The following is a 26502-nucleotide window of genomic DNA, read 5'->3' as shown; positions in this document are numbered from 1 at the left end:
GAGGGTGTGAGTGTGTGTATGTAAGTGAGTATGGTTGAGTAAGAGTGAATGTTAATGTGTGTAGGTAGGAGGATGTGAAAATGTGCATGTCAATAGGTGATTGTGATTTCAAATTCCATCTCAACTCCCCTTGCCCTCGCTCCTGTATTCACTGCCTTCCTGCACTCCCTAACCTCTCCCTCCATATAAACTCCTGCCCATATTCATGGTCACCTTTTATGTCTACCTGAGGGCAGATGGGGCCTCGATTTAACATTTGATCTGGAAGACGGCACCTCCGACACTGCAGCATTCCCTCACTACTGCACTGGAGTGTCAGCCTAGATTATGTGCTCAAGTCTCTGGAGTGGGACTTGAACTAAAATCCTCTTGTCTCAGAGGCGAGAGTGCTACCCACTGAGCCAGGACAGTCACCCTAGAAAAAAAATGCACGAGACAAAAACGTCCGTGTCACCTGAAGCAGCACTTTGTAAATCATGGCTATCTTTATTACAATGTATTGTGACCCGCAAAGACAGAACTTGTATTTATACGGCACCTTTCACGACCTCAGGACTACCAAAGCTCTTCACATAAGAACATAAGAAATAGGAGCAGGAGTCGGCCATACGGCCCTTCGAGCCTGCCCCGCCATTCAATCAGATCATGACTGATCTTTGACCTCAACTCCACTTTCCCAACTGATCCCCATATCCCTTGATTCCCCTAGAGTCCAAAAATCTATCCATCTCAGCCTTGAATAGATTCAATGACTCAGCATCCACAGCCCTCTGGGGTAGAGAATTCCAAAGATTCACAACCCTCTGCATGAAGAAATTCCTCCTCATTTCAGTCTTGAATGGCCGACCCCTTAGCCTGCGACTATGCCCCCTAGTTCTAGACTCTCCAGCCGGGGAAAACAATCTCTCAACATCTACCCAGTCAAGCCCCTTCATAATCTTATATGTTTCAATGAGATCACCTCTCATTCTTCTAAACTCCAGAGAGTAAAAGCCCATTCTACTCAACAAAAATGAAGTGTAGTCACTGTCATGATGTAGGGAAGAACAGCTGCCAATTTTCACACAGCAAGATCCCACAAACAGCAATATCACATGTAACATGTCCCATTACAGGGCATAATTGAACAATAGGATGTGTTCAGTTTGCCTATGGCAGTGGTTGAGGGATTCAGTGCAAATCTGTAAACCCTTACACATGTTGATATGAACTAATAGAAATGGGATGATATTAAATCTGGGTCCTATTTGGAGCTAGGCGAGTCTTACTGTTGGGCTAAGCAAGGAGACACAGTCCAATGCAACCTTTTAAGGGGTGACAACACCAAACTTTGGAGGGTTGGGTTAGCTCACCCAAACTAATTTTTAAACTCAATTTAACTAAAATAACAAATTAAATTCTAATAGTAAAATCGGGGGAATTCCATGTGATAGAAATGTCTTCCAGTTAACTGGATGACTTCTTCGGAGTTGCAAAATTGGTCATGAATACTTTAATGTGGGTCTTAACTGGACTCAGAGGTAAAGTCAATCTCAAATCTGATGTGAGACGCTAATCTTACAGAATCAGCTCTTACTGCAATCTCTGAAGGGAAGCATTTCTTAAAAAAGAGTAACTACGTCAAATAAGTCAATAGTTAAGGGGTTATTTATCTGGGATTATCCCTCAATTAGATTCCAACCTTTAACTCGCGGGTATCCATTATTCCATATAAAGAACAACTGAACCCTTTGATTACATTCCAGCCTGTAACTCAATTCCAGGTGTCTATTATTCTCAAAATAAATATCTAATCGTCTCAATTGGAGTCAGCTTGTAGCTTACTCCCAAGTATCAATTATTGTCAAAACAATGGTTCCAAGTCCCTGTTGTAAATTTCCCAACATTGAATCCTGTCTGTTCTGAGATCAACTTTACTTATCAGATGGGTCAAATCCTGAAACTCCCTCCCTAACAGCACTGTGGGAGAACCTTCACCAGCGGTTCATGAAGGCGGCAGCTCACCAATACCTTCTCAGGGGTAAATAGGGATGGCCAATAAATGCCGGCCTTGCCAGTGACGCCACATCCTAGGAATTAATATTTTTTTAAAATTATCCCAGGTATCCAATATTCTATATGAACTGTTTGAGTCACTGTTAGATTCCAGCCGGTAACCCGTTCCCAGGTATCCATTATTTTCTATTTTAAAAAGTTATCTGAACCCCTCGATTAAATTCCAGAATATAACTCATTCCCAGGTATCCAGCATTCTTTCTTTCTGAATAGTTAATCAGATATATAATCGGATCTGAGATAATATTTTCAACTTATTTAGAACTTGTAAACATGACCCGATTTTACTGAAATTTAAACTGGGTGTCAGAACAGCAAAACAACTAGTTACTCGACACTGTCTGGTAGAACTTTTCCTAGAAGTTTGTTTCTAGATGGACATCTGGACAGCCTTAATTTCAATGTCACCGTCCCCAGCTTCTGTAACGTCATAAAGATAATGATTTGTAATCGACTTTCTAATTGCATTTAATTCCAAACACGTCAAATGTGCCCTCCGTGGAAAAAAATAGTACATATCCTTCAAAATATATCACCCGATCATCTTTCAATGCATGTCAGTGGAATATACTTCAACTTCCGCTTGAAGATCTGACTAAAATCATAGTTTGAATTCAATGACGCAAACAAACATGGCAACACAATGGGGAAGATCGTGTCTGTGCGCTTATGTATAACGAAATCGTAAACTTAATTCTAAATGGGTTCAAAAATCGATTACACGTAGAGGACAAAGGAAAATCTCCCCATTGCATTTAATGGTCCACTTTAAACATAAAAGAAACATGGTACAAAACGAATCTTTTGTATGATTTATGGGTGAATGGTGATAAAAAGCAAAAATGTCATGCATATTAACTCATTAATCAGCTGTTCATTATTACTGAAGAAATTAGATCATTGTTGTTAATTCTTGAGTGGGATTTTATTCAGTTATCAATAACGTGGAGGATACTATCTGATCTCTTGTGTGGGGGGGAAATCATCCCAGTGACTTGTCAATCTCTCAAGATTGATTCCAGCAGATTGTAAGATTAGTAGGACTCATTATTAGATTGCTAATTCCCAGGTATATTCCACATATAATTCAGTTGAATTTCCTACATTACAACAGTGGCTACACTTTAAAAGTACTTAATTGTCCGTAAAGCGCTTTGCGACGTCGTGAAAGGCGCTATATAAATATGTCAGTCTTTTCTTCATTTTGAATCTTAGATTGTAGCCTGTAACTCACTCTCAGGTATCCACATATATATATACACAAATTGAATATTTTTATTAGATTCCAGTTATAACTAATCCTGGAGGTATCCATTATTTTCTATGTAGGAATCATCCAATTAATTTCCAGACTATAACCCACTCCCAGATATCCATTATTCTATATATAAACGATCTAAGCCCCTGGATTAAGTTCCAGCCTGTAACTCACTCGCGGGTATCCATTACTCTACATACAGATCATCTGAACCCGTTGATCAGATTAGTGCCCTGCAATCCTTCCTCTATATATAAAACATTTGAACATTTCTCACATCTCTCCTACTTGTAATAATAGCTTTCTACCTGGCCATCTTCACTTGGTGGCCAATGCCAGTTGCCAATTATGACTTTGCTACCCTTATATTTACGAATTTCTGCAGCCCTAATTCTAGGTATTCTTATATAAAAGCAATTGGAACCTCTTACTTATATGACAGCCTCTAATTCATTTTCAGACATTTTGTGTACAAATTCTCTAAACTCTTTGATTAGATTCCAGCCTGTGGCGTACTTCCCATATCCACTATTCCGCACGTGAACCCCTCAATTAGATTACATTTAGTAACCCACCCAAGGTATCGACCAATCTTTGCTAAACACGGTAATACAGTACATTTAGACCATTGACTTACCATGCAATTGTACCACTCACAAGATACAACGAAGCAGTTTTCAACCGAGATTAATTGTCTCTTTGATCAGTTTGGTCTTGATGATACCCAATGTATCATTTGAAGTATAATTTAATCCCTGATAAGATCATTTTATATATATCATGATCTTATAGTCTAACAAATTTGAGGCAGTCATAATACTTGGTTGCGAATATCAGAGATATAACTAAATGTGCACAAATCCCATTGGGTTCACGTTCCATTACTCAGATTACTTTGTTGTATTGACATTACTCAGTTGTGCAAGCAATCTATCTGGGTGTAAACGGTAGGGCTCTCGAACTGTTAAAACACACGCATACAGATTCACACGTACACATACAAATGGATAAAGTAAGCAGGGGAAAGTTTGGGAGTTACAAGATTGTTCACTCTAATTCGCGGATGGATGAGAGGGACCTGGCCTCTGTGGTGTTAATCGTTCATTGCAGGCACCTCCTTCATCAAGTTGCCAACCGGGCTCTGACTACGCGCTCCCATTCCTCAGGGAATGCCGATGACGTCTTTATATATGTATTTATGTATTATTTTGGAACGGAAGCGTGCCTGCCCTTTGTGCACGGCGACTTGCCCTGTAGTATAAAACCAGGAAGTTTCTGGGTGTCGAGTGTCAGAGTTCCAGCCGAGGGGGTTGGGGAGAGCTAACGGATCTCGACTTCCCTATAAGAGAGACAACAGCTAAAGAGACACCGAAAGAGATACAAAGGGACTTCGGGGAGAGACAGAGACAGAGACGAGTTCTCCATTTCAGCACCAAGGACAGCAGCTAACACCAACTCAACGCCAAGTAGCACATCGTGTCTGGTAAGCGTTTCAATTTTAAATCTTTGATGGAGCTATGTAAAAACGCACCCTATTTTAACAATGCATTTTCTATGTAATTTCAGCCGATATGATAGATTTAAAATCTTAAATTAAATGGTTTGAGTAGATAATAAGTTAGAACTTTGGATAGTTTATGTCCTGGTCCATTTCTGAAAGCAAACTTGTTTTCAGGACTGACTTCAGTACGCTCTTTTTAAAAAAAGATGTAATTCACTTCCTTGATATTCAATACGAATGCAGATGTGAAACTGTTCGGCAGAGTGAGACTAGAGGAGGGGAGGGGAGGGAGGGAGGGAGAAGGTTGTTGTGAATGGATTTATGGAGTAACGCGCCCCTTTCTTGGATTTCAGGATCCGAAGCGATGGTGATTAGATTGAGCTCCCACTTTGTGTCGCTTTTCGCTCTCCTCAATGTTCTCTGCTCCCGAGGAACAGGGTTCCCGGCTCTCGGAACTTACTCAAACTTAAGGTAAGTGTTCCTTCTCCCCCGAGAAGGTGCAGCGACCTGGGGACAGGACAGTCCTTATTTTTAACCAACCAAACTATAGCAACGAGGGCTTTTCACAAGAAGTCCGGAACCAATGTAGGCAATGGTATTAGAATCTCGAAACTTCTATAGCACCAACTCTAAAATAAAACAATTGCACGTGGACATGAAAGGGAACAGCCCCACAATCAGTCTCGGAGGAGGGAGAGGGGATGATACTTTATATAGAGCCAGAGCCACGGGGCTTGGATCGGTCGGTGATATATATATTTATATATGGTCCATAAACTTCCCTGGGACACTGGCCATCTCAGTTTCGTGCCCGGAACTTTTGCTTTTTCAACAAGAGTTGAGAGAATGGGGGTAGAAGATAATCATATCTTTAGATCATTCACTGCATTTGGGCTGATTTATCTTCATCACATTAAGCACCATGGTAATGCTAATTAATGAATGTCAGCACATTGAACGATATAACTACAGTTGGAGTTGAGGCGAATAGCATAGGTGCATTTAAGGGGAAGCTAGATAAACACATGAGGGAGAAAGGAATAGAAGGATATGCTGATAAGGTGAGATGAAGAGCGGTGGGAGGAGGCTCGTGTGGAGCATGGACCAGTTAGACCGAATGATCGATTTGTGTGTTCATTCAGTGTAAAAGAGAACGCACGGCGAGTTCCTCTGCATTTTGTTTTGATCTGGGATCACTCTGGGATTAGGAGTGAATGCGAGCTGGGCTCCCCACCTGGTGGATAACCCTACACTGTAGCACTTTATACAATGTTGTTACGCGTGGAAAGCACTAGATAGTAAAGTTTGCAACTTCCTTCTCAGCATTTGCCAAAATATAATGGGCGGAGAGGAAGCTTTTCTTTCTGCAGAGTATTCTGCTGTCTAGATATTGCTAACTCCCTCTTCAGTTTGGAGAGGATGTTGGTGGGAGAGAACTGGTGCGACCCTGTGCGGGGGGGTACACTGGTAAATGATTCAAGATTTACTCCAGTCCGTATGTCGGGGAAATCGGAAACGCCCGAAAAGCTTTATGACTGTATTAATGTAGTCGCTACACGTGTACATTCTGCCCTTAATATCAGTCGATTTGGCTTTGGACGAATTTGGCTTTTTCTTGGTCCGATTCTGTTTACAGTTTGGACTAATACTCTCTATGGTTTGGATTGATATTTATAATTTGGACTGGTGCCGTTTATAGTTCAGCTCCAGCTGTAGATAGCTGGACTATACTGTTGACGGGAATACCGTTTCTGTTTCTGGTTGGACAGGTGCTGTTTATAGCGATATTGCCGATGCTTATGGTTGGAACGATTCCGTTGATACCTCGACCGGGGCTATTTATGGTTGGGCTGGTGCTGTACGTGTTTACACTGGTGCTGCTTACGGTTGGACTGATCCCTGTTTACTTCTAATTCCTAGACTGGGAAATACGGTTGGGATCGATGGACAGACCGATGAGGATCAGTTACCAGTGAAAGCCGAAAGTGACGTTTACCAAAGCCCCTTGCCTGACAGTGACAAACTCTATTACCAGTTATCTGCAGGCATCCCGAGGTCAGTGACCCACACTGTCCAAGAGCTTCCAAATATTGTACATCTCAAAAATGTTGTTTAAGCAGCTTATTTGATAGGTCTAGTAAATAAATCTTTCACTATTATCGAGAATCTGAGTAGAGCCGGGCCATCCATACCGAGCAAACAGTTCGCTGGTGGGTGTGTGAGTGAGTGAGAGAGAGAGAGAGAGAGAGAGTGTAATTGTTGGAAATAAGCAGCAAGTGGGTTATGCACCTGAAGGGAAGGATGGCTGATTGGGGGAGCAGACCAGGAACCTCTTCCTTCAGATACTGGTCCACCTATCGCGTGTTTCCAACAGTGTTTGCATTTCAGATTTCCAATTTTGGTTGTTATTTTCATTGTTATCATTCTTTCTATAAATCACCCAAATCCCATATATTCAAACTGTCTGTGTTTCTTTTCCCCCCCTTTCCCTAGGACAACGCGACACGCTGATGGACTTTTCACCAGTGGGTACAGCAAACTCCTGGGCCAGTTATCTGCCAGGAGATATTTAGAATCACTGATAGGAAAAAGAGTCAGGTATGTAGACATGTGGGCTCAGGGAATTGGGAGGGGAACATGTGGGCTCAAGGAGGAGGGTGGATGACACGTGGGCTCAGGGAGTGAGGGGGATGACACGTGGGCTCAGGGAGTGAGGGGGATGACACGTGGGCTCAGGGAGTGAGGGGGATGACATGTGGGCTCAGGGAGTGAGGGGGATGACATGTGGGCTCAGGGAGTGAGGGGGATGACATGTGGGCTCAGGGAGTGAGGGGGATGACATGTGGGCTCAGGGAGTGAGGGGGATGACATGTGGGCTCAGGGAGTGAGGGGGATGACATGTGGGCTCAGGGAGGAGGGGGGATGACATGTGGGCTCAGGGAGGAGGGGGGATGACATGTGGGCTCAGGGAGGAGGGGGGATGACATGTGGGCTCAGGGAGGAGGGGGGATGACATGTGGGCTCAGGGAGGAGGGGGGATGACATGTGGGCTCAGGGAGGAGGGGGGATGACATGTGGGCTCAGGGAGGAGGGGGGATGACATGTGGGCTCAGGGAGGAGGGGGGATGACATGTGGGCTCAGGGAGGAGGGGGGATGACATGTGGGCTCAGGGAGGAGGGGGGATGACATGTGGGCTCAGGGAGGAGGGGGGATGACATGTGGGCTCAGGGAGGAGGGGGGATGACATGTGGGCTCAGGGAGGAGGGGGGGAAACATGTGGGCTCAGGGAGGAGGGGGGGAAACATGTGGGCTCAGGGAGGAGGGGGGGAAACATGTGGGCTCAGGGAGGAGGGGGGGAAACATGGGGGCTCAGGGAGGAGGGGGGGAAACATGTGGGCTCAGGGAGGAGGGGGGGAAACATGTGGGCTCAGGGAGGGGGGGGGAAACATGTGGGCTCAGGGAGTTGGGGGAGACACAAGTCACTGGTGATTCTCTTGCGTTTAGTCTGAGATTCAATCGATTTGAAATGTACAGATGCACGGAAAGGTTGGAACCAGGAGTGAGATCACAAACACTGACCACTCTCGGTGGATACCCAGAGTTTAAAAGTGTCTAGTAGGAGGGCTACACTCCAATTTTAAACATACTAAATAATGGGATGGTTTAAAGTGCTGAACAAATGATTCTTGAGTATGTGATTTCAGTAGTTAACAGGATATAGCATGGTGCAGACAGATAACATGACATTTTACCAGTAGAGCTGAAAGAATCATGAGATTGTTTTACCAAAAAGAAAAAGCATACTTTTAACTTAATGGTGGAAAATCCCTTGGGTTCCTTTACAGGTGTGTATTTGGACCCAGCCCATTCCCCGATATCTAGTGTACCCAGGTGTTCTAGTGTACCCAGGTGTTCTAGTGTACCCAGGCACAAACCCAAGAAAATATGTCCTGTCATAAGCTAAGCCTTTGCTATTGTGGCAACGGGTAATTTCTGACCTATTGTGACCATAGAACCCCCCTCCGTATTGTACAGTACACTTTATCTTTTTGGTAAAACAATCTTGGGATTCTTTCAGTTCTACTTGTAAAATGTCATGCTCTCTATATGCACCATGCTAGACCCTGTATACAATTTGCTGACGATTTCCTCTGTTCAGTATGTCTATTTGAGAGGAGGGGTTTTACATTGTGAGCCATGGAATTCTTCCCCCTTGTTAAGAAATATTCTCGCAATAAGAGTTCCCTGAAATCTTGTCGTGGGTGATTTGTTATTGGGATGGGAGAGGTTTAAAGGTGGGAATTTTTAATCTTTTACTGACCCATGTGCTTGGTCCGGGTACCTTAGACTGATGACACTCTTATTGGTGACAAACAGTGCCCTGGATGAACAGACTCCGGTCAAACGCCACTCCGATGCCGTCTTCACTGATAACTACAGCCGCATCCGAAAACAGATGGCAGTGAAAAAATACCTCAATAGCTTACTGGCCGGCAAGAGAAGGTACTGGAAATAAACCTGGGCCAAAGATCAGAGCGGTCAAGAGGTAGTAAGGCTAGACGTGTACCGCCACTGTTGTGTCAATTCAAATTTCTTTAAGGGTGTGCACTGGTCTAAAATTACATAGAAGTTACAACCTGTTCAGCCCAACCAGTGTTGGTGTCTATCCTCCACACTCGCAGTCGTCCTAATCCCATGAGCCCACTCTGTTCCCATATTCCTTTATCCACCTTTCTCTACTTATCTATTTTATTCTTAAATGTTCACGTGGTGTTTTCTTCAATCACTAACTCCAATAGTGCATTTCACTGCCCTGCAACAATCTGTGTAATAAAGTTTATCCTTCTCTCCATCCTAAATATCTTGCATTTAACCAGGTATCAGCCATGGCTCAGTGGGTAGCACTCTTGTCTCTGGGTTCATGCCCACTCCAGAGAATTGAGCACATAATCCAGGCTGACACTGCGGGGCCGTACTGAGGGAGTGCTGCACTGTCGAATGGGATGTTAATCCGAGGCCCCATCTGCCCCCTCGGGAGGACGTAAAAGATTCCTAGACACTATTTAAAGAAGAGCAGAGGAGTTCTTCCCGGTGTCCTGGGCCAATGTTTATTCCTCAAACAACATCACTAAAACAGATGATCTGGTCATTATCTCATTGCTGTTTGTGGGACCTTGCTGTGCACAAATTGGTTGCCGCATTTCCTACATTACAACAGTGACTATACTTCAAAAGTACTTCATTGACTGTGAAGCACTTTGAGACGTCCTGAGGTTGTGAAAGATGCTATATAAATGCAAGTTTTTTTCTAATCTTATAGCTTTGTTTCCGTGCCAGTATAATTCAGGAGACTACAAAGCACACTCACACCCTGAGGTGTGAGAGCCCCTCCAATAGGCCAACTCACATCAGTTTGAGTTCCCAAAATGTGCATAACAAATCCAACCTAAAGTGTGTTTGTTACAGCAAGGACACAGCTTAACAAAATGCCTTTCTCGCACAAGTGGCTTAATGACGGAGCAATAATTAGAATACAATAGTATAGTGATCAAATCATTTTCTGTAATGTACCATTCAAAGGATTCCATCTTATCATCTAGATTTCCTTTGAGTTGATTAGACATCATTGTTACACCTATTTTTTAAATTATCCTTCTGTGTGTTTCAATAAAGTTATAAATAATAAATCAATGTCAATGAAAATGATTACTATCACCATCATTATTCTAAGTGTGCCCAACCACTGTTTCTGATCTGTCAACAGCCAAGAAGAACTAAACTTGGCCAATCTCTCAGACACGTCTCCGTTTGTTGAGAACTATGAAAGTGTGACGGCTGATGAGTTGTTGAATCATCTTCCAGCTTTGGTAAGTACAGATGTCTCCACCAAGCTTCATGTATGAGACTGGGAGACAGTTCACGACGGTTGTACCTGCTTAAAATTAACAGTCTCCCACCCAGTTGCATAAAAATACATCAATCTTAGGAATTTCATATAGTGTTGTAAAACAATTGGTTGCTGGCCCATTATGGTAAAGGAGCTGGTCTGGAGATATGCATTGTAAATTCAATAAAGTATATACCGGTTAAGTCTAGATAGACTCATTGCAGGTCAGTGGCAGCTCTCACCTGAGTCAGAAGGTCGTAGGTTCGAGTCCCTCTCCGGGGCCTTGAGCACAAAATTTAGTCTGTCACGTCAGTGCAGTACTGAGGTAGTGCTATGCTGTTGGAGGTGCCGTCTTTCAGATGAGACATTAAACTGAGGCCCCATCTGCCCTCTCAGGTGGGTGTAAATGATCCCTTGGCACTATTTTAAAGAAAATCAGGGGAGTTCTCCCCAATTACTGGCCAATATTTATCCCTCAACCCAACATCACTAAAACTGATTATCTGGTCATTATCTCATTGCTGTTTGTGGGATCTTGCTGTGCGTAAATTGGCTGCCACATTTCCTACATTACAACAGGGAATACACTTCAAAAGTGGTTGTAAAGTATTTTGGGACATCCTGAGGTCATGAAAGGCACTATATAAATGCAATTCTTTCTTTCACTAAGGTACAATGCTCGGGTCTGGATAGACTCATTGCAGGTGCACTATGGTTTAACAGCAGCCAGATTGTCGTAAAAACCCAACTGGTTCACTAATGTCCTTTAGGGAAGGAAACCTGCCGTCCTTACCCGGTCTGGGCCTATGTGACTCCAGTCCCACACCACTCTTAACTGAAGTGGGTTAGCAAGCCACTCCATTGTATCAAACCAACGGTTTAAGAAAGTGGTCCCATCTCAGGGCAACTAGAGATGGGAAATAAATGCCGGCCTTGCCAGCGATGCCCACATCCACAGAATGAATTAAAAGTAAAAAGCTACATTAATTTAAATCTGTGTGACTGTGTATCTCAAAGACTCACTGTTCTCAATTCTGTAACACTGGCAATAACAGTATTGTATCACTGCTGCTTTAGAGAGGCTTGTTGTAGACAAAAGGGTAAATTCACTGATCCCATGCTCCCAGCTGTGAGATACTCTCAACGGGAACATGAGTTACAGTTAGGGATACGATGGCGTAGTGTCAATTTATCGACCAATGCTCTCTTTGACTGCAGTTCTTCGCTGTGAGTGCAGGATCATTCCACTTCCCCTAGAATGTATTGTAGCCGATCTAGGCAGATTAATATAGATATAATGCTGTGGAGCAGTTGAGAAGTAATGCACCATTTTCATCATTTGAAAATTATTCACAAGATGTCTTCTTCAGCAAGCAGTGTTCAACTTGAACTATTCTCATTGGGCTTTTATAGAATTAAAATTGATGGTTTTACAATGCCGATATTTTCTTACCAATATTTTTCCCCCATGCGCACTGATTGAGGTGAAGGAGTTTCTTTCCTAGTATCTGTTTATTTACTGTGTGTAGGGGCAGGTTTAGTACAGGCCAATTACATCAAATTAGAGACCATCCACTCGCTGTACATTTGGATGGGAAGATTTTGGACACAGTTTAGACTGGGATTGGTGTGTCATAGACCCTCTCCTTTGCTGGCAATGCAATGCATCACCTATTGAATTACACTCAGTTCTGTTCTGGTCTCCATTTTACAAAAAGGATAAAGATGCACTGGAGAAGGTGCAAAAAAGATTTACAAGGATGCTACCAGAACTTATAACTATCAGCAAAGATTGAACAGGCTGGGGCTCTTTTCTCTCAGAGGTGACCTGATAGAGGTCTTTAAAATTATGAAAGGGTTTCGATAGGATAGATGTAGAGAAGATTTTTCCACTTGTGGGGGTGTTCGAAACTAGGGGCCATAAATATAAGATACAGACTTATAAATCCAACAGGGAATTCAGGAGAAACTTCTTTACCCAGAGAGTGGTGAGAATATGGGACTTGCTTTCTCATGGAATAGTTGAGGCGAATAACACAGATGCATTTAAGGGGAAGCTAGATAATTAGATGAGAGAGAAAGGAATAGAAGACTGTGTTGATAGGGTGAGATGAAGTAAGGTGGGAGGAGCCTCTTGTGGAGCATTAACAGCAGCATGGACCTGTTTCTGTGCTGTAAATTCTATGTAATAATATGTAATACTGTACTGTGTATGCGATACCTCCCATAACCAAAAATCAATGGTCAGAGTTTCATTTTGCATATAGTTAATGAGAGAAGTTTAGATTTTTCTGGACGGAGAGTCCGGAACAAGGGGACATAACCTTAAAATTAGAGCTCGGCCGTTCAGGGGTGATGTCAGGAAGCACTTCTTCACACAAAGGGGAGTGGAGATCTGGAACTCTCTCCCCCAAAAAGCTGTTGAGGCTGGGGGTCAATTGAAAATTTCAAAACTGAGATTGATATTTTTGGACAAGGGTATTAAGGGTTACGGAACCGAGGCGGGTAGATGGAGTTAAGATACCGATTAGCCATGATTTAATTGAATGGCGGAACAGGCTCGAGGGGCTGAATGGCCTATGCCTATTCCTGAAAAAAAATACTCCTGATGTGGCTGTAATATAAATTTGCGTAAACTGTTTTTTTTTTAAATGGCCTGCCCGGAGAGGCTGAAATTTCTCTGGATCTGCCGAACGTCTGATAATAAAAAGGTCTGCATGGACTAACTGCTCCAATTTTTGTTTTAAACAGAATCTCTGAAGAATGTCCTACTGAATTGAAAACTACGAACAGCCTTTTTCCTCTATTAATCAGGAGTGGAAACCCTTCAGTGTCAAACTCCAAAAACAAACATGTTGTGAAGTGAAAGTTTCGGTGACATTTTTAGTTCCTTGTAAATGAGAGTCACTGTTTTATACACTGTAAATAACATCCTTTTATTTTCTGTCAACCTCTGCCTAAAAGTTGTATATATATATATCTATCTATTAGCCTTGGACTGAGATACCCCCTGCAATGTTACACACCCCTGTATTTCCTCAACCTAATAAATGTATTGGATGCAGCATGTGAAAGGCCACACTGTATTAACTTGCATTGTCAACATATCCGTTGTGTTCAAGGCTGTTAATGAACTGTCCCATTTGTCTTGTTTTCTTTCTTCTTTAAACTATAAACTTTGTTGAAGTAGATCACTGGCCTATTAAGTGGTATTTATTTTTTTCCCCTGTCAATGCTATAGATGTGAAGGGAGTCTATTGTTAGACTTTATCTCAAGGGGACAGAATACAAAGGGGAGAAAGTTGTGTTACAGTTGTATAAAGCTCTGGTTAGACCCCATCTGGAGATATTGCGTTCAGTTCTGGGCACCTCAGGAAGGATATATTGGCTTTGGAGGGGGTGCAGTGCAGATTCACCAGAACAAAACCGGGGCTAAAAGGATTAAATTATGAGCACAGGTTGCATAGACTAGGCTTGTATTCCTTTGAGTGTAGAGGATCAAGGGGTGATCTGATTGAGATGTTTAAGATGATTAAAGGATTTGATAGGGTAGATAGAGAGAAACTATTTCTGCTGGGGGGGGGAGTCCAGAACAAGGGGGCATAACCTTAAAATTAGAGCCAGGCCGTTCAGGGGTGAAATCAGGAAGCACTTCTTCACACAAAGGGGAGTGGAAATCTGGAACTCTCTTCCCCCCCAAAAAAGCTGTTGAGCCTGGGGGTCAATTGAACATTTCAAAATTGAGATTGATAGATTTTGTTGGGTAAGGGTATTGAGATATGGAACCAAGGCGCTTAAATGGTGTTAAGATATAGATCGGCCATGATTTAATTGAAGGCAGAACAGGCTCGAGGGGCTGAATGGCCTCCTCCTGTTCCTATATGTTCCTTTTCAAGTAGACAAAAAAAAAGGCTCGGGTTTATATAGTCCTTTATTATTTCTCTCAGAAATGTTTCAAAGCGCTTCATTCCCAAAGGATTAACTTGAAGAGCAATGTCTGTTGTCTATGGAAAACGTGGCAGCAAGTTTTATGCACAGCAAGGTCTCATAAACAGCAATGAGATGAAGGATCGATTCATCCATTTTTTGGTGATGGTCGAGGGAGGAATGTTGAGAACAGTTTAGTAAGGGAGCTCCTCCCGTTAGCCAGGCTGGTGAGCCAGCTCCTTTGTAGTTGGGACTGAGGATTTAGGCAAGTGGGAGAAAGAGGAAATAAACATCTCCAAAAACCTGTTTGTAGTCAGAAGAAAATATTCCCATCTTCCAAAGAATTCCCATCTTTTCAATTTTGGCCACAAATTTAACTGTGACATCCTGATTATCAGGTCCGATGAACATGGTTGAAATCCAATTCCAAAATTGCCAAAACAAGGCATTAATGGTTTGCTGTATTTTTATTATCTCTTTTTTCTGCTAATTCCCCTCTCCATCTATCCTGAAGGTGATTTTCAATACCTCAGACATTTTGTATGTGTGAGCCTTGGCAGTGAGGAGTGCGACCAGGCTTGTTGTGGAGCGGGTACCACAGTCAAACCCAATCCTATCCTCCTCCAAAGTCCACACACATGAGCTCCCAGCAGGTCATTGATCAGCGGCAGGAATGGTAACTGATTGATTGATTGTCCTTTGCCGAAACCAGGAATGCTGAGATCACCCGGCTAAGATAAATTAACACAAACCAGGTACAATGCCGGTCTGTGTAGTTCAACCACTGCTTAAACTCACTGAACCATCGGGGGAGATTATGACAGTAGCCTCCTTCACAGAATCATACAGCACAGTAGGAGGCCATTTGGCCCATTGTGTCTGTGCTGGCTCTTTGAAAGAGCTATCAAATTAATCCCACTCCCCTGCTCTTTCCTCACAACCCTGTAAATGTTTTCCTTTTCAAGTATTTATCCAATTCGCTTTTGAAAGTTACTATTGAATCTGCTTCCACCGCCCTTTCAGGCAGCGTAATCCAGATCATAAAAACGTGCTGCGTAAAAAAATTTCTCCTCATCTCCCCTTTGGTTCTTTTACTGACACCTCCGTTCAATGGAAACAGTTTCTCCTATTTACTCTATCCAAACCTCTTATCATTTTGAACACTGTTCCAGTACAGCTACAACACTGGCATCTACCCGACAATGTGGAAAATTGCCCAGGTATGTTCTGTCACAAAAAGCAGGACAAATCCAATCTGGCCAATTACCGCCCCATCAGTCTACTCTCAATCATCAGCAAAGTGATGGAAGGTGTCGTCGACAGTGCTATCAAGCGGCACTTACTCACCAATAACCTGCTCACCGATGCTCAGTTTGGGTTCCGCCAGGACCACTCAGCTCCAGACCTCATTACAGCCTTGGTCCAAACATGGACAAAAGAGCTGAATTCCAGAGGTGAGGTGAGAGTGACTGCCCTTGACATCAAGGCAGCATTTGACCGAGTGTGGCATCAAGGAGCCCTAGTAAAATTGAAGTCAATGGGAATCAGGGGGAAAACTCTCCAGTGGCTGGAGTCATACCTAGCACAAAGGAAGATGGTAGTGGTTGTTGGAGACCAATCGTCTCAGCCCCAGGACATTGCTGCAGGAGTTCCTCAGGGCAGTGTCCGAGGCCCAACCATCTTCAGCTGCTTCATCAATGACCTTCCCTCCATCATAAGGTCAGAAATGGGGATGTTCGCTGATGATTACACAGTGTTCAGTTCCATTCACAACCCCTCAGATAATGAAGCAATCCGAGCCCGCATGCAGCAAGACCTGCACAACATCCAGGCTTTGGCTGATAAGTGGCAAGTAACATTTGCGCCAGACAAGTGCCAGGTAATGACCATCTCCAACAAGAGGGAGTCTAACCACCTCCCCTTGACATTCAACGGCATTACCATCGCCAAATCCCCCACCATCAACATCCTGGGGGTCACCACTGACCAGAAACTTAACTGGACCAGCCACATAAATACTGTGGCCACAAGAGCAGGTCAGAGGCTGGGTATTCTGCGGCGAGTGACTCACCTCCTGACTCCACAAAGCCTTTCCACCATCTACAAGGCACAAGTCAGGAGTGTGATGAAATTCTCTCCACTTGCCTGGATGAGTGCAGCTCCAACAACACTCAAGAAGCTCAACACCATCCAGGGCAAAGCAGCCCGCTTGATTGGCACCCCATCCACCACCCTAAACATTCACTCCCTTCACCACCGGCGCACTGTGGCTGCAGTGTGGACCATCCACAGGATGCACTGCAGCAACTCGCCAAGGCTTCTTCGACAGCACCTCCCAAACACATGACCTCTACCACCGAGAAGGACAAGAGCAGCAGGCACATGGGAACAACACCACCTGCACATTCTCCTCCAAGTCACACACCATCCCGACTTGGAAATATATCACCGTTCCTTCATCGTCGCTGGGTCAAAATCCTGGAACTCCCTTCCTAACAGCACTGTGGGAGAACCTTCACCACACGGACTGCAGCGGTTCAAGAAGGCGTCTCACCACCACCTTCTCAAGGGCAATTAGGGAATGGCAATAAATGCTGGCCTTGCCAGCGACGCCCACATCCCATGAACAAATAAAAAAAACACCACTAATAAATCTCCCCTTAATCTTCTCTGCTCCAAGGAGAAAAATCCCAGCTTCTCCAGTCTCTCCATCTAACTGAAGTCCCTCATCCCTGGTACCATTCTGATAAATTTCCTCTGCACCCTCTCCAAGGCCTTGACATCCTTCCTAAAGTGTCAGAAAATCTTTCATTCACCAAAGAATGGACCTATACACAGTTAAAGTTGTAAAAATTATATATACCTGTAACTCATAAAATAAGAGCTTATTCTTTGATCCTTGTAAACAATTTTACAACACCAAGTTATAGTCCAGCAATTTTATTTTAAATTCACAAGCTTTCGGAGGCTTCCTCCTTCGTCAGGTGAACGATGTGAAAATCCCCTGACGAAGGAGGAAGCCTCCGAAAGCTTGTGAATTTAAAATAAAATTGCTGGACTATAACTTGGTGTTGTAAAATTGTTTACAATTGTCAACCCCAGTCCATCACCGGCATCTCCACATCTTTGATCCTAGTGTTTGCACTGCGACTACAGTGCATAACAATCTTGAAGAATGATTGGAGATAATAAAGGAGAAGATTTTTGTAACATTTTTATTTACAATAGATAGTCAGCCCTGTCAGCCAGGGAGCAATTGGGGTGGTGCAGTGAGTCTCCCGGCTCTGGGCTTGAGTGAGGGAAATATTAGCTCGAATTCTCACTCCTGATCATCGTGCCGTGACACTTGTTGGAAACTGCGTAGCCATCTGGATCGGACAGGATTGGGCATGACTGTGTTGCTCCCTCTGGTTGAATAGCCCCTCCCTGCACTCATGATCTAGGCTCACTCATGAAGAATGGTCATTGGATGAGGTGCTGAAAGGTGGAACCACACCCTCGTGTGAGGCACCAGGTTCAGCAAAAGGATCAGCTTTACCTTATCAATGTTTATGGTCACTGTTACTTGTACCTCCTCTCTCTAGACTTCAAGCAGGTGGCCCTGGCGGCTGCCTGAAATAAGCGCAGGGCTCTTTTCAGTATTGCAATGGGGCACCCGCGCCCATTTCAGACCCAGACTGGTAACTATTCTTCCTCCCAAATCTTCACTGGGTTCAAATTAAGGCTCGTTGCACAGTCACCTACTCTAACTCAATCTTTCCCAGACTTTCACACTTTGGAACTCCTCATCGCCCTCAGTTATTCCTTCCTCATATAACCTCCAGACTTCTAAAATCCAAGCTTTATTAAAATAGTGGACGAAGAAATTTGCATAAACTCGTTCAATAGTTACTAGAATTACATCGAATGTACAGCACAGAAACAGGCCATTCGGTCCATGCCGGTGTTTATGCTCCACTCCAGCCTCCTCCCTCCCTACTTCATCTCACCCTATCAGCACATCCTTCTGTCCCTTTTCTCCCCCAAAACATCGCACGGTGAAATTTTAAATCCTGTATATTTATCCAGCTCATTCTCAAATCAGTAATTGTCACAGCTTCAGCTGTTGTTGATGGGAGCCCGTTCACCTTTCCATTACTTAATTGGGAAAGATATTTTTTTCCAACTTCTAGCCTTGTTGTGTCCTCACAGTATATGTAATAGGGGTCTAAATTTGACATTGTGGTGGCTATTTTACGGGCGCAATGATAACTAGTTTAGCAGGGCAGAGGCCTGCGCCTGATCTGCACGAGAGTTCAGGCCACTTCTAAATTTGCTGGAGCCTTTTTTTTTTAGGTGGCCCTGGCGGCTGCCTGAAATAACCACAGGAATCTTTTCAATATTGCAATGGGGCACTCGCGCCCATTTCAGACCCAGATTGGTAAATTCCTTCACACTATTCAGGGCTTGCGATGTGCATTTCCGGTTCTTGGACAGACTAACCAGGGATCCTTAAAGGGACCGCCAGAGGCCGCTCACAAGAAGTGCCACAGAACATCCGAAATGTTGTTTTTTGTGGAGTCGGAAGGAGCAGGAGTGCTCCACAAAATAACCGTCTTTTTTTTATTTGTTCACGGGATGTGGGCGTCGCTGGCAAGGCCGGCATTTATTGCCCATCCCTAAGAGGGCAATTAAGAATCAACCACATTGCTGTGGGTCTGGAGTCACATATAGGCCAGACCGGGTAAGGACGGCAGGTTTCCTTCCCTAGAGGACATTAGTGAACCAGATGGGTTTTTACAACAATCCGGTAGTTTCATGGCTATTATTAGTATTACTGATACTAGTATTTTAATTCCAGATTTTTATTTAATTAATTGAATTTAAATTCGCCAGCCGCCGTGGCGGGATTTGAACTCGTGACTCTGGATTTTAGTCCAGGCCTCTGGATTACTAGCCCAGTAACATAACCACTACGCTACCGTACCCGTCTGCCGCTACCAGCCTAGCCTCACCCTCTTTCAGTCCTGTCAGTAGACCTCATGTCCCCTATGAACTGGAGTTTACCTTCACTGCTCCATATCTAGTTAAACGATAGCATGACCCAGGGCTGTAACAATAACACTCCTCCTCGTGTATACTGGATACTATGATCTCATACATACCACCATGCGGGTTCTCCCCTCAGAAGGCAGACTGACAAACATTCTGGTGTGACAAGGCCAACTCTAAACCAACAAACTGGTTTATTTTACATGAAATATACAAAATTAACAGAATACCATTTTCACAGCAAGATTTACCTATTTCCTATCGCTCCTCATAACATTAAAATAATAAACAAGCAAACTTTGCCCTTTGTTTATGGGCCTACCTCACCTGGTCAACATCGCTGGACTGACCAGTGTCAACAGAAAGCGAGATCCCCCCCTTGGCCATTCTCTGACTATGGCTGACTCAATCCTGGACCCTTCAGAGAGAGGAAGAAAGACAAAGGTGACCTCTGACCCCTCCTGACCCAGCTATCTGTGTTGAGGATTGGTTTGCTAAGCTGCCAATCAAACTTACTACCTTGATTGAGAAACCTCTCTTCCTTGGTGTGGGAGCCATGGCAACCATGTTACCTGCTTAGCTAAGCCCCCCCTCCCAACACTGCCTTGGGCACCTCACTAGCATTAGGGATGTGACAATCTTTGCAATTTCATAACAACCTCCCCATTGTCTGAAACCGATATAGTATTGTGAGAATGTACAATTCTGAGAGCCATTTTGTTTGGTACTCCAGCTATTGGTCCAAATCAACATCCTGCATAAATTGGTTCTTTCTGGGAGTTAACCCATTTTGAACCAAATCTAATCTCACTTTCCAATGGCATTACCATCGCCGAGTTCCCCACCACCAACACCCTGGTGGGGGGGGGGGGGTCACAATTCACCAGAAACTCAAGTGGACCAGCCACGGCCTTGGCTACTAGAGCAGGTCAGAGGCTGGGTATTCTGTGGTGAGTGTCTCACCTCCTGACTCCCCAAAGCCTTTCCAACATCTACAAGGCACAAGCCAGGAGAGTGCTGAATTCTCTCCACTTACCTGGATGGGTGCAGCTGCAACAACATTCAAGAAGCTCGACACCATCCAGGACAAAGCAGTCGACATGATCGGTACCCCATCCACTCCCTCCACCACCGGCGCACCGTGGCTGCAGTGTGTGCCATCTACAGGATGCACTGCAGCAACTCACCAAGGCTTCTTCCGCAGCACCTCCCAAACCTGCAACCTCTACCACCCGGAAGGACGAGATGTGGAGATGCCGGTGATGGACTGGGGTGGACAAATGTAAGGAATCTTACAACACCAGGTTATAGTCCAACAGTTTTATTTGAAAATCACAAGCTTTCGGAGGCTTTCTCCTTCATCAGGTGAGTGTGCGATTCCTTGAAAGTTACTTGGTGTTGGAAGGACGAGGGCAGCAGGTGCATGGGAACACCATCACCTCCAAGTTCCCCTCCAAGTCACACACCATCCCGACTTGGATGTATATCGGCCGTTCTTTCATTGTTGCTGGATCAAAATCCTGCAACTCACTCCCTAACAGCTCTGTGGGAGAACCTTCACCACACGGACTGCAACGGTTCAAGAAGAAGGCCCTCCACCACCTTCTCAAGGGGCAACTAGGGATGGGCAACAAATCCCAGCTTTGCCAGCGATACCCACATCCTAAAGAATGATTGAAAAAAACTAAGGATATAATTTTCACCTTCACCACCTTGGTGGAGCAGATCAACTGCACCTTATAGAATTCACCCAATTGTTGATATCAATGGGATGAAGATCGGGCAGGTTCTACAATGCGGGAGGGCGGGGGGGAAGTCCACTCCGCCAGATTACCACCAGCCGGTGAAGGTCATAATTACTCCCCCCCACAACCCAGGTTTCATTGAGGCGTTATAGTAAATTGAACCTAAACTGACTCTCTTCCCCAATCAGTGGAACTGTAAGGCAAAACTAAACTAAAAAGTAATAATGGCCATAACCTGAACAAGTCAAAGGCGACAATAATGATTTGTCACCTAACATAGTTAGAGCGATCATTTACTCTACTTTTTCTCCTCCAGGTACAAACACTGTTCCAATTATCCGACTTCCAAATCTATAAAAGAAAGGTCAGAGGCATGATGATGGAAATTAAATGCTCATTAGCCTGACATCTGTAGAGGAAAAGTATTGAAACCCACGGTAAAGGAAAGAAAGTCAAGAGTTAAGTGAGTGCGTGCTAATGAAGCTTTAGGTCACACTTGGGATATTAAAAAAAAAACTGTGTCTGCAACAAACCTACTGGATGAAAGGATTTGACAATGTGTCTGACAAGAACCTAAATTGGAAATTCCTGAGAGTCGACTTGGAAATTGCAAATTGGACAATGGCTTGTGACTTACCAAGGAACGCAGATCAATTAGTGAGGATGAAACTTTTAATATGACAGCTCAGTTCTCCTGAGGCACTGGCCCTGGGATAGCAACTGAACAAAATGTTTATTAATGAGCTCAATCATAAGTAGAGGATGACACTAATCTGTGGAGGAAAAAGGAAAGTTCCAAACTAGGGGATGATCTTCAGTGACATCTAGAAGGGTGAAATCCCTATTGTAATGAAAAAACAGATTTCCTTTGTAACTGATGACCTGCTGATGAAATCAAGACTGAACACTCTCATCTCCGCATCAGAAAGTTGTGGGTTCAAGTCCCACTCCAGGGACTTAAGCACCTAATCCAGGCCGACACTCCCAGTGCAGTACTGAGGGAGTGCTGCACTGTCGGAGATGCCGTTTGTCTGATGAGACATTAAACAGAGGCCCTGTCTTCCCTCACAGGTGGATGTAAAAGATCCCATGGCACTATTTTGAAAAAGAGCAGGGGCGTTCTCCCCGATGCCCTGGCCAATATTTACCCTTAAACCAACACCTAAAAAAAAAAACAGGCGATCTGATCGTTAACTCACTGCTGTTTGTGGGATCTTGCTGTGCGCAATCTGGTTGCCGTGTTTCCTACATTACAACAGTGGCTTCACTTCAAAAGTACTTCAGCGGCTGTGAAGTGCTTGGGACATTCTAGGGTCATGAAAGGCGCTATATAAATGCAAGCTCTTTCCTTTGTTCTGGAATATATAGCTTCTGACACCTTGTTGATGATACAAAGAAGCAGAAGAGAATAAAAACAATGCAATACGGCCTTAAAAAAGAAGTACGTTACAAGGGGACCAAAACCCTGTAACACAGCAGCAGAAGACATGTTACAGTAATCAAATGATGGCAGAGTGTGACTTCCAGCTAACGTGTAAACAGCTCAATAATTTCATTTAACAGAAGGTTATCAACGAGTTATTTGGAGAGGGAATGAAATAATAAATATTTTGCAATATCCCATCCTGCCCAGGTGCACACGAGTTATTGCATTGTCCTTCTGGCAGAGTCTGATCTCCTGTCCCACATCTCTAGTCATGGCCACGATCCTTGTGCGTGTAAGCTTTCAAATTCCGATTCGAGTTAATTGTCCTTTACCCGATTTCTTCAGTAGCTTCCTGATAGTTCGCATTTAAGTTTTCAAAATGTCCTTTCTATTTTTCTTTGTCTACAGTCTCTCTCTGAGGTTTTTTTGTTTTAAACCTAATTTCCTGCTTTCCTGAGCTTTTACTTTATTTCATCCACTCTGGTGCATTCTTCCCTCCTGCCTAACCTTTGAATCGTTCTTGTTTTGCCTGGTTTTCTCTCCTCATCTCCTAAAATCGCTGACTCGGGCTACGTTACATTGCAGTTCCACAGCTGATGCACCCCTCTGGTATCCCACCCAAGATGTGACAATGGGGGAATGGATTATCAGTTATCAGCCATTTTCTGTTCATGTACCTTCCAACAGCGATTCAATGGGGGAAGTGGTCTTTTGCTTTAACTTTCTTTTCTGGACTTACATTCTAACCTGATACGAATGTCAGGTCACGAGATCAATTTGGCTGATGAAGGCCCTTCAGCTCACTTGATATCATCCTTCCAGTGAGATAGCCCACTGGCAATTAGGCCTAGAAATTCAACGGCACTGCAGCCATTTTCCGGATACTAAATGGGAATCTAAGCCTCCAATATGGTGGTCAGGAAGTGCACGCTCATTACAAGTGGGAAGTGGGCCACTCGCCATTTTGGTGTAGGCAAAAAAAATAGGCGTCCTGGGCCTGCGCCTAAAACAGGCATTAGGCCCTTTAAGGGACATAACACCTGTATGAAGGCACCTCTGCAATACTGGTTTGCCCTGAGGCAAACAGCGCCAGCTACATTTAGGAAAACCAGGCCTATTTGTGGCCTAACAGGTGGTCCTTAAAGGGACTGCTCGAGGGCACCACCAACAAGGTAAGTTTGTTAAAAATACTTACCCGAATGTGGAGCTGGGAGGGCCAGGAATGCTCCTCGCAACCCCACATTAAAACCATGGGGCTCTGCTGGCCTCAGCTTGGCCCCCCTCCGATCGCGACCTCGATCCCCCCTTCCCAATCACTGATCCCCACCCCGATTGCAGCCACTACCCTCCCTGATCCTGGTCACCCTCCTTCTGACCACCCCCTCCCCCGATCATCCTCCTTCTGACCACCCCCTCCCCCGATCACCCCTCTTCCAATCGTCACCCATCTCCAAGTCGCCCCTCTTCCCATCGCCCCTCTTCCAATCACCTCCCTCTTCCCATCGCCCCTCTTCCAATCACCTCCCTCTTCTCATCGCCCCTCTTCCCATTGCCCCTCTTCCCATTGCCCCTCTTCCCATTGCCCCTCTTCCAACCACCTCCCTCTTCCCATTGCCCCTCTTCTCATCGCCCCTCTTCCCATTGCCCCTCTTCCCATTGCCTCTCTTCCAATCACCTCCCTCTTCCCATCGCCCCTCTTCCCATTGCCCCTCTTCCCATTGCCCCTCTTCCCACTGCCCCTCTTCCCATCGCCTCTCTTCCAATCACCTCCCTCTTCCCATTGCCTCTCTTCCCATTGCCCCTCTTCCCATTGCCCCTCTTCCCATCGCCTCTCTTCCAACCACCTCCCTCTTCCCATCACCCCTCTTACAATTGCCCCCTCTTCCCATCGCCCCCCTCTCCCCTGATTGCCCCTTTTCTGATCGCCCCCCCTTTCCCCGATCACCCCCTTTTCTGATCGCCCCCCTTTCCCCGATCACCCCCTTTTCTGATCGCCCCCCCTTTCCCCGATCACCCCCTTTTCTGATCGCCCCCTTTCCCCGATCACCCCCTTTTCTAATCGCCCCCCACTCCCCGATCACCCCCTTTTCTGATCGCTCCCCTCTCCCCGATCACCCTCTTTTCTAATCGCCCCCCACTCCCCGATCACCCCCTTTTCTGATCGCTCCCCTCTCCCCGATCACCCTCTTTTCTGATCGCTCCCCTCTCCCCGATCACCCCCTTTTCTGATCGCTCCCCACTCCCCGATCACCCTCTTTTCTGATCGCCCCCCCCTCCCCGATCAACCTCTTTTCTGATCGCCCCCCCCCTCCCCTGATCACCCCTTTTCTGATCGCCCCCCTCTCCCCCGATCGCCCCCTTCGCCCCCGATCGCCCCCTTCGCCCATGATCACCCCTCTTCTGATCGCACCCTCTCCTAGTTGCCCCCTTTCCGATCGTTCCCCTCTCCCAGTTCCCTTTAAGGACTTCCCTGACGCAGCGGCCCAATCTTTGAGGCCTCTTCTCTGTCGAGCTGCCTGGGGTCGCCCACCTCCCACCTCAACAAACAAGAAAAAACATTTGAAGACTACTGATTTGGGGAAATGGAGTTTGAAAACAAAATTGTGTTGAACTTGCCATCGCTGCCAGGCCGTCCAGTTATTCATGACCTGTTTCCTTAACAAGATCATTTGCCGTGACACCCGGTGCGACTACAAGGCATGACTGAAGCCTGAAACATTCCCCTGCTGGGCTCAAAAGGACATGGAGACATAAAAACTCAACACAGCCAGGCTTTCCCTGTTGATGTGTGTCACAACTATTAATTGTTTCTGTCAGTGTGCAACTTTATTTTGTTAATTAAAATTATTAATGCTCTGTTTTTAAAGGTGTGCCATAGCACAATTCTATTCACCCAGAAAATAAAAATTAATAAACAGGACAAGCATCTAACGCACAAAGTAAGAGGAACTGCACGATGTAATTCATCGTATGTTTACAGTATAACAGGGTAGATGGGCTTCCTGTTAGCTGTCTCCAGGAAGAGCACATTGCAGTCTGGGTTGGCTGCATGCTCGGCTGCCAGCATGTCTTTCCGAGTTTGGCAGGTTCAGGATCTGCTCCCAAACCCCATTAACAATGAATGGGATTGCTGCCAGGCATAGATATCCCCTCCCAGTCAGTGATGTGACCAGGATGGGTCTAGAGGGAGCAAGAACCATAGGAACATTGGGAACAGGAATAGGCCATTCAACCCCTCGAGCCTGTTCTGCCACTCAGTTAGATCATGGCTGGTCTCTACCTCAACTCTATTTACTCGTCTTTGCTCCATATCCCCTGATACCCTTACCCAACAAAAAAAAATCACCTCACAAAACCAACAAGATGGTCTTCACTGGGGCAGGACATTTAATTTTCCCAGTGTCCTGACCAACACTGTTCCCTCAACCAACACCACCAAGAGCAAATTGATGCTGTTTGTGGGATCTTGCTGTGTACAAAATGGCTGCTGCTGCATTTGCATTCACGATAGCAACCAGTATACTTCAAAGTAGCTCACCGCAGGTAAAGTTCGTCGAGATGTTTCTGACAGCTGCCACAAAGGGCTGCATTCAAACAAGACATTCTTTCGGTTATAAACTAATGGACCAATGTGGAACGTATAAACTCAGAGGGCACTTACTTTCAGATTT

The 26502-nt window shown here is 44.8% G+C and overlaps 1 protein-coding gene across 2 annotated transcripts in view; it reads left to right on the top strand.

The window, feature by feature from the left end:
* The window catches only part of vip (vasoactive intestinal peptide), a 39079-nt gene extending 25238 nt beyond the window's left edge, over positions 1-13841 (top strand). For both annotated transcript variants that reach the window (XM_067988544.1, XM_067988545.1), the window contains exons 3-9: positions 4660-4796; positions 5168-5285; positions 6735-6869; positions 7308-7412; positions 9193-9318; positions 10580-10682; positions 13454-13841. In XM_067988544.1, the coding sequence (XP_067844645.1) occupies positions 5179-5285; positions 6735-6869; positions 7308-7412; positions 9193-9318; positions 10580-10682; positions 13454-13462 (585 nt within the window). In that variant the 5' untranslated portion in view covers positions 4660-4796; positions 5168-5178 and the 3' untranslated portion in view covers positions 13463-13841. The remainder of the gene's footprint in view (positions 1-4659; positions 4797-5167; positions 5286-6734; positions 6870-7307; positions 7413-9192; positions 9319-10579; positions 10683-13453) is intronic.
* The last annotated feature ends 12661 nt before the right edge of the window (positions 13842-26502 follow it).

This window comes from Heptranchias perlo, chromosome 8 (genome assembly GCF_035084215.1).
Source record: "Heptranchias perlo isolate sHepPer1 chromosome 8, sHepPer1.hap1, whole genome shotgun sequence".
NCBI classification, from domain to species: Eukaryota; Metazoa; Chordata; class Chondrichthyes; order Hexanchiformes; family Hexanchidae; genus Heptranchias; species Heptranchias perlo.
Note: the sequence above shows the minus strand (reverse complement) of the source record. Positions and strands in the feature narration are given on the sequence as shown.